Below are 9,172 nucleotides of genomic sequence, written 5' to 3' on the forward strand. Positions count from 1 at the left end.
GCTTGGGGAAGACTCACTCTCATCATTGTAGTACTGCCGGACCTGCTCTTCCAGCTCCGAATCTGTCCTTCTCTCACTCTCTCTTTCATGGCTTTATCACTCGAAGGCTAAAGCGGCTCAGCAGAATATAAATGAACAAGGGCCGTAAGATGGGGAAAGAGGGAAAACGTCGGGACAAAATATGCATGTGCACACCAGTATTGGGACTTTTACATGGACTGCTCTGTAATGCTTCACACCACTCAGTTTGGTTGTGTTGATGCAATATGAAAATTTCACATTATAGATTCATCACCCACGTGACATATCACCATGACGAATGGGAATCTTGAGATGTTGAGTTGTGTGGGTGTGTGTTTTTGTGAGTGTGCATGTGAACTGTACTTTTAGAATTAGTATATCCCATAAGATAAGGCTTTTATTATGAAAAGAGTTAATGTTCAAGCAAAGGTTTTACATATTGGGAAATATGATTATTTTCACTTTCTGGTAGAGAGTTAGAAGAGAACATGGATACCACTCATAATCTTCTCATTTAACTCTCAGCAAGAAAGGAAATTAGTGTATTTTTGAAAAGGTCATACTATTACTTCAAGGATATAGTTTACACACAGACATACACAGTTGTGTTTCCATCACCTTACAGGACATTAAATTGACTTGCATTCAATCCTAACCCTAACCTTAACCTAACCTTTAACCAAGTCTTCACCCTAAAATGTAATGATTTTTGTTGTGGGGACTTGCATTTTATCCCATCACAATGTGACTGTGTGAACAGATTTTTGTCCCCACAACATGAGTAATACACGCCCACACACAAACAGGAACACTGATTAAAGCTAAGCGTAAATCAGCATCTTTTTCCTCCCTCACCTCCTCATGCATACGCACACGCACACACACACACACACACACACACACACGACTGTCCACATGACAACCTCTCATTTGTTTCACATAAATAGGACACACTGCTGACATTTCTCTTATCTTGCCCTGTTTTTATTTCCCACACACTCACATAAAAACAATGACTCATGAATAAAAGCAAAGCGAGGAGAGACAACTCACACAGTTGCCCACACTTACAAATAAAAAGAGGCACATATATGTGTGACATGATTAGGCATTGTTTGTTTTGTTAATGAGCGCTACTGAAAAAAAAGCTTGTCTGCATTCCACTGTTATCAAAATCTATGTGGAGAAAATCTACACTGTTCACTCTAAATATGTCTTTATATGAATAACAGCAATCGTTGGCAGCCATCTATCTGGCTGGACCATATGTTGCTTTGGGTGGGGAGGCAAAGAGGGCTTACTGCAAAGCCTGCCTTATCCTCTGGCATTACAGACTCTAAGAAAGGATTTGCTCTTTAATTCTTGATTAGATAGAATTTTCTCCCCAGTGTGCAAGTGCAGTGATACACAGAGCATAGATAACCTGCCCTATTGGGAATGTGTGTGTGTGTGTGTGTGTGTATGTGTGTGTGTGTGTGTGTGTGCGTGCGTGCGTGCGTGCGTGCGTGCATACGTGCGTGCGTGTGTGCGCGTGGGTGCGTGTGTGTGTGCGTGTGTGTCCGTGTGTGTTGGTCGGTCCTTTGGCAATGTTCCCTCTCTGAGACACACACATGCACACACTCACGTATACACACCAACCTGGCCCCCCTGGTGTGCCATCCCATTTAGCGCCTGGGCTTTTAACACATTGTGATAGGGCTATTATTAGAAGCAATGAATTATCAATCAGGAATTAATCCTGATTGATGTGTTTTCCCCCAACTGGAAAACGACCGCACTCACTTGCTACACTTTGTTTGTTTTTCTGTGATGAGAGATGGTGTTTTTTTTCTTTTAGTTTATTCTTCAGGGGGTGGCATGAGAGAAGAGAGGACTTTTTTTTCCTTTTTGTGATCAAACCAGTAGTTCCACCAGCTTCTCCATAGCTTCTCAGGACGCGAGGAGACCGCTGAGGAAGACATACATTTATTAAATTCCTTCACCATTTATCTTCCTCCCCTTCGTCTCTTTGCCTGACTGGCTGCTGAGCTGACTGACTGCCTGGATGGTTGGCTCCCCCTCTCACTAGACAATCACTGGCAGTTAACTCACACACTGTGTGAGCTTCGCTGAGTCTGGGGTGTAGAGAGACACTCGGGCTGCTCAGGCTTTAGAAAGTGGGATCTCTGCTGGGTTTCTCTCTCTCTGTCTGTTTTGGTGGACTGTTAGATGAGAGCAGAGGAAATCTCTGGCTCTCTCTCCTCCAGCACTGATCACTGGCCATCACTACTGTGCTGCATCCATGACTTTACATACCTGGCTGGTGTATGGGCTTGGATTTATCTTGGTTTGGGCGCTCTGCTTGAAACAGGGTGAGTAGGATGCATTTTTGGTATTGAAATGTGAAATGGAGAAATGTGTAGTGCATAGAGACATATGCATGTGTGTGTGTGTGTGTGTGTGTGTGTGTGTGTCTTTGTGTGTGTGTGTGTGTGTGTGTGTGTGTGTGTGTGTGTGTGTGTGTGTGTGTGTGTCTCTGTCTGTGATCTATGAGAGAATACATTGCACAGATCACTTACAACAGCCTTTTACAGTCAAAGTAATGAATAACATAATGTACAGCAGTACAGGTAATATGTATATACTGAAGTATATAAATAATATATAAATACAGTGACACTACTGTAAAATTAACTTAAAACATTTGCAAAATATTAAAGCAACACAGCATTAGAATTATATAAAATAGGCTGGTGAACATTCCAAACCTAAACCACCTGAATGGATCATGTTTATATAGTGAATGGCCATGTTGGAAGGTGATTCCAATAAATATGCCTTTGTTCTGCATGTAATTGACTTGGGAGTCAAAAACGCCTCCTAACAATAGGTGATATCCATAGGCGGCAAACTAAATTTCCCCATAGAGCAATAACAATTGACCTGATTTGGCTTGGCTGCAACCTTTGTTTCAGTTGCGGCCAAACAAGAAGAAACTGGGGTGATGTTGTGTGCTGAGATGTTGATCTGCTTGATTCATATCTCAGTGTCTGAGTCAGATCACCTCTGATCCCAACTCCAGACCAGAAGGGGAAATGAGCTCCTGGACAGACTAATGATGATATATATATATATATATATATATATATATGCATCATGAACAGTATCACATTTTCAAATCAATGTTATTTCTGTTTAAAATTCAACAGGAATTCAAAAAAGGTGATGGTGATAGTATTAAGAGGTTTTAATGAACCATAACCATCGGAAAACATCACCAATGATACATAATGCTTCATTACAGTAATCATCTTGCATTCATGATTAGTTTCTAATGTATTTATGGTGCCCTAAAAGTTCATTTTGAGCATTTTTAAGTCCTACTAAGAAAGCAAACCATATATGAGACAGGCAAGCGGTAGTAACCTTTCCTAAATTAAATCCAAATGTTCTTATTATAATCCTTGAAATCCTTTTTGTTTTTCCGCTTATGCTGCTTACTTTTTCTTTCCAGCTGTCTTTTCTCCTTAAAATGTTTCTCATAAAAAATGTATAATGTAATGAATGAAACTGGCTCAGTGTTGAAATGCAGATGAGCTTTTCGAGCAAATATGCATGTTAAATGTGCTCAGTACCAATAATTGATAAGATTAGATTTAGGTCACAAAATATTTTTATGTATACAGAGTTTATCAACATTTGCGATGCACATTGGGAGAGGATCTGATTATACTAAATTGCATTGTGCCATAAAAGCTGAATGTCTTTCCAATATGTCTTTATTATGTTGAGAAAATGCACCTACCGGGCAGCTTTTCAATGTTTCATGAGTGCGATGTGTAACAGCATAACATGCCAGTGAATTGATAAATCAAGTTGTTTGCCATATGTAAATGACCATTCCACTGCTTTGTTTATTTCACAACCATTACCCAGCTCTAACGACATACTCCAATATTTATAACAGCTTTGACTGCATGGTGTATCACCAGCAGGGGGGAATGACACATCCCCTAAAGGCTGTCATGTGCTCTCTGTCCCTGTGAGGCTTTACATTGATTCCAGCAGATTTCTAAAATGATTTTGTAAGAGCATTTGCCTGGTATTAGTTTGCTCCTGAAAGCTCCATCAGAGCTTTTGGTGGGCTATTTAACAGAGGCTCGCGTCAGCTCTCTGCCCTCGCACTGAGTCCACAGAGCTGCACAGATAAAGAGGGAGGATTGGTTTCAGCCAAAGCTGATCTTCCATCTTGTGTGTGGGATTTTGGAGGTTAGGTACAGGTGTCTAAGGGGTTTGAATTCACGGACAATCCCTTTAAGCTCTGGTGGATTTGTTCTGTTTAGGGTTAGCCTTACTTTCTTGAGAGAGTTAGACAGTGAGCAGTGGCACTGGAGAAGAGAACTAAAGATGAAAGAGGTCTTTGGAAAATTATATTTCTGAAAAGATGTGCTTTAAAATCCCCATTGTATGATGATCCAATGTGTGCCAGCTCCTCTTTCAGCAGCATAGGGACCAAACCTATTTTGGCAGATGGTCGTGTTAGCTGATGATTTTTAGGCATCAGTTGAGAAGGAAGTAAAGTAAAAAAAAGTAAACAGCATAATCTAGCTGCATGTTGATTTAGTCCTTCTCGATTCCCTCTGTGCTGTAGCTTCCACCACACCACTTTTAGGGTGCTGCGTGGTAGAGACACGGCTTTGAGATCACAAGTTGGAGCTGGCAGACAGACAGCTTGGGATGGGGTGTACTAGGGTGAGTCACCCTTAAGCACAAGCTGGAGAAGAGAAGAGAAGAGAAGAGAAGAGAAGAGACGAGAAGAGAAGAGAAGAAAAGAGAAGAGAAGAGAAGAGAAGAGAAGAGAAGAGAAGCATCAACATGAAAACAACTATAAAACTCCAAGCAATGTTCGTTGTTTGAACCGTGACATGTTAGGAGGGGATCTTGATGCCTTTGAGATGTACTTCTCTTGAAATACTATGCAAGATACTGCTTTCAGTTGAACTGAAGGATTGCATGAAAATGAGCTCATTTGCAATGTTTATGTGTTGAACAGCTTCAGGAAGGTCTATGATGCTGCAATTTAAGTCTACATCACCAGGAGAGTCAATGCAGATGCTTCTTACATAGATTTGGAATCATGACTACATTAAAGTCAAGTGGCTGTTTGGGTGCAACTTGGAAAACTTTAGTTCTGAAGCATCAATATGACTATTACCAACATTGTTGGGTCTGATTAGGTTGGATGTCTTCCAGCAGTAACATTCAGTTTTTGTTTTGTTTTTTTTAAACCTTGATTTATCATCAGGAATAAATTAAGGGTAATAGTTTGGAAATGTATTGCAACACATATAATGCTATGTTGCAGGAGATAAGGTTTTTAACAAAGACAAGCTGATGGACATATACAGATACAGAAGGTATGTATGTAATTGCCATGCAACCTAATATGACCCACCTTTGTTGCAGTTTTTTGTAGTCTTCATGTTGTTTTATCTGCACTCCATATTTCCAAATGTCCTGTCTCCCATTGAGGGGATGTAGGGAATAAATCTGTGCCAGACAAATCATAGGCTAATCTACTCAATTTTCAAATCTTTCTTTTAGTTATGTGAAAATGAAATCTTTAAATATTTATATTGATAATCATAAGGGTGGTGTGGGGAGTTCCCAGCTGGTCACCATAGGTTCTGATGGTGGATACCGCGCCTGTAGTGCATACAGTAGGCCTATGTGTTATTCCTTCCATAGCCCAAAAGTAGCAGCAACTGTTCTGTGTGTCCCTAACAGTCCAAGGGCTGCAGTGCTATGGCTGCAACATCATCCAGGGCCAGAGGTATGTGGACGTGGGCTGTTCCAACCCAGAGGTCATCACCTGCACCCACTCACACAAAGGCTTCAAACACCGTTTCTGCATCAAGACAGAGAGCAGTGAGTCAACCTCCATGACTAATATTTAATGACTTATAAACCGAAATCACAATTTTCTCTACTCTTCATCCTCTAACTCAGTGAGCTAATGTGCCTGTGTATGATACTTATTTGAGGAATATTTACGGTGGAGGGGAAGATTATTAAATCATGATGTATTCACTCGGGCATGCCACTGAACATTGGCATATTCATTTTTAATCATACTTTATTGTAAATGTCCTTTGTCCGCTGATGTGAATATTCCATTGCTCCCTGCACTGAGGGTAGTTACATAACCCTACTTTGGAGTGCTTTAATGAGTGAATTATAAGTCACTCCTTGTTTGATGTTAAGTCAAATGGAGGATGTGGACACCCACGACAGGAGAGTGATGGTCAGATGAGTAGTTCTGCTGATAGCCATAGAAGCGTGGACAATCCAGCTGTTCTTTTGCTTGAAGGATCTACTCATGTTGAAAGGGCTGATGAGGCACCTTGTTCATTCACTTGGAGAAACAGCAAGCTCAGAAAAGGACTGACAACAGCCCATCAGAAACAGCATGACAAGCACTTGTCGGTCAAAATCTTGAAGTAGTGTCTTGGCAGTAATCTGTGGCCAGTCAGCCTGTTAATCTTCATGTGACCCCGCCAAACCCAAATCTAACAAATGCTGGTAAAGTTACATAAGACTCTTAGAGTTCTAGTCCCCTTTGTCCTCAGATACAAGACAGCTGTCCTTAATCCATAACCTGTCCAGTGTCCTTGTCATCTCACTTCTCAGCTGCCTCCTACCTATAACTGAAGTGAAGATTCTTGACAGGCCCACAAAAGAATCTAGATTGAACCCATTAATGAGAATGCGTTACCAGGAAATTGGCTATGGTCATCATGCCAATGCAAAGTATTGCTGCTCTATGATTCAAATTCCGTATTCCACATTGGTTATAAGATGTAAGGAGTTAAAATACCTCACAAAGTGTGTTACAGTAATTATTGGAGGCCACTTCACATCAGTCCCATGCTTTTCCCCAAGACTTTATGGCAACCAGAAATGAGAGAATCTACAGCTCTCACATAAGTGTGGATTTAGGTTTGACATGCCTCACTGGGATGGCAAAATGTCCTTGTTTGTATATATATTTTTCCATTAACATAAACATGTTTGTGGCAATGCTTTTCCAAGTTACTGCATTTAAGAGCACAAAGTGTACTTTTTATTAGAGGCTTGGTTCCTCAGCTGTGAAGACATATCCTGTGGAGTGTGCCTTTAAGATCTCTAAATGTCTTCCTCATCATTACACACTTGCAGTATTTGGTGCTTACTTGTGCTTTTTTCTTGCTGAGCCAAACACCAGCTCGTCACTCTTCTCTGACTGACTGTCTCCCACTTCTGTCCTTTCAGCGGCCCTGGGTATCGTCCTGACCAGTGGTTGTGCCACATCCAGACACTGCCAGCAACACGAGCTGCCAGGGGTGCGCATCCACTGCTGTGACTCAGACCTATGTAACAGCGCCACCTCCTGGCATTCAATCACACTCCACTACATCTGTGCACTGTTCAGCCTCTTGCTGCTGAGGATTTGGTTGTGATATTGAGTCAATCTGGAAAGGAACATAACACCACTGGCCTATGGGAGAAACAACAACTCTCATTTCTTCTCTTAGCTGCTCATGATTAGAGCAGTATGAGAGTTTTACTCAGTGTGGTGTTACTGGTGAGCACCTAAAAATAGCTTTTTATCACAATGTTAGCTTGGACTTACAGTCATAGCGATGGCAAAATAACCCTGTGAATATGTTTGACCAAAATAAGGATGAAGGAGCTTGCAGTCATCTGTGAATTTATTGTGCACATTCACTCACTCAAGTGTAGCTTTAAGTACAGTATACATTATGGGATATTATGGGAAATGTGTTGCTGTAAAAAACTTTGCTAGAGTCATAATGTCAGTTCATAAAAAGCTTTCAGTAAAGACACCTTGTATCAGCGATACACACTGACTTCAGTTTTATAAAGGCTTACACCCACATGTATTGTAGGCTAAGACATAAATCCCATAATATCTGTTAAGTTCATCATCTTTCTCATGATCAAATCTTTGTGTGCAGTATGTTCTTTTAAAGTCACAGACTACTTTGCGAAATTAAAGATATTTTTTTAGTTTGCTGTCCAGTTCTCCAGGCTAAGCTTGGGAAAGCACACTGCATGTGGTTCTAGAATTGTAAAAAATATTGTACAATGAAAGCATGTAATGTTGTGAATTACTGTATTAAAATGTTTCATATTTTTCAAAAAGAAAATGCTTTGACATTTTTTTATCATGCCATGAATGTCACATGCTACACATAATCAGAGCAAATTAAAATTACTTTGGATTCACATGATTCCATTAGAATAAATGAAACCGTGCTAAACTGTAGGCCAGCTGATTGAAAAAGTGATTTTATGTGCATATGAAAATGTGTAAAGCTGACATGGGGGAAAAAAAATCTAAAATACATTTACTTCTACACTCAATAAAATAAATCCGATATAGAACAACAATATTTTCATACAGACCTTTCATTGAGGGCTTTATTTTAGTATTATCTACTTAAATTATATGTTTTATGTAGGCCTATTATAAACCTGTCAAATACAAATTAGCCCATACCACATAAACTCAAAGTGGCAGTGCTGCTGGAGCAGAAACTCTTACATCACATTTTAGAAGAATGGATGCTGTCAGCTCCAAATGTTTAATAAACCCCTCATAACTGTACTTTCCTTATGCTGATTGTTTGCATGTGACAAATGTGTAATTATCTCTAAAAGAAAAACATGTTTTGTTCCAATTTAACACAAATACAGATTTGAACTTCAACTTCAAAAGCTATCTGTTTGTTTGCACAAACTCCAACACAAGCCATATTTTACTGAAAGTTTGCCATGCTTTCTATCTCAGGAATCTACAATTTCTTTCAGCTAAATATGCTATTATTGAAGAACACAGTCCTGTCAACCCATTTAAATTATTCTATTTTAATGTTTTGTATAGTCTGGTTTTGATACGCTGCTGAAGGAAACAACTAAAGGTGATCCAAATAAACAATAAATATATTTTTAGGCATACAATGGCTTAATTAGATGGATCTACGAGGCTAAACCCATAGGCTAAAACTCACATCTGAATCAGTCTGATATAGGCTACGTCTTCTTCAAAAGCTGTAGGCTACCTTTGCTCAGTATCTGAACCCAACCCAGGTCAATCAAGGTAGGCTAT

General features: G+C 39.8%; 1 protein-coding gene across 1 annotated transcript; it reads left to right on the forward strand.

The window, feature by feature from the left end:
- Window positions 1-1,638: 1,638 nt before the first annotated feature.
- On the forward strand, window positions 1,639-8,210 carry LOC118495773. Its single transcript, XM_036004835.1, has 3 exons — window positions 1,639-2,372; window positions 5,788-5,928; window positions 7,312-8,210. The coding sequence occupies exons 1-3, from the start codon at window positions 2,303-2,305 to the stop codon at window positions 7,497-7,499; spliced, it is 399 nt and encodes a 132-aa protein (XP_035860728.1). The 5' UTR covers window positions 1,639-2,302; the 3' UTR covers window positions 7,500-8,210.
- The last annotated feature ends 962 nt before the right edge of the window (window positions 8,211-9,172 follow it).

The sequence above is a fragment of the Sander lucioperca genome, chromosome 1 (assembly GCF_008315115.2).
Source record: "Sander lucioperca isolate FBNREF2018 chromosome 1, SLUC_FBN_1.2, whole genome shotgun sequence".
Classification (NCBI taxonomy): domain Eukaryota; kingdom Metazoa; phylum Chordata; class Actinopteri; order Perciformes; family Percidae; genus Sander; species Sander lucioperca.

What these genes read in the sequence shown, in the direction of transcription:
- LOC118495773 (XM_036004835.1), top strand. Translation starts at nt 2,303, where the DNA reads ATGACTTTACATACCTGGCTGGTGTATGGGCTTGGATTTATCTTGGTT. An exon ending in GGCGCTCTGCTTGAAACAGG is followed by an intron (nt 2,373 to 5,787) that starts GTGAGTAGGATG and finishes TGTCCCTAACAG; the next exon opens with TCCAAGGGCTGCAGTGCTAT. An exon ending in CTGCATCAAGACAGAGAGCA is followed by an intron (nt 5,929 to 7,311) that starts GTGAGTCAACCT and finishes CTGTCCTTTCAG; the next exon opens with CGGCCCTGGGTATCGTCCTG.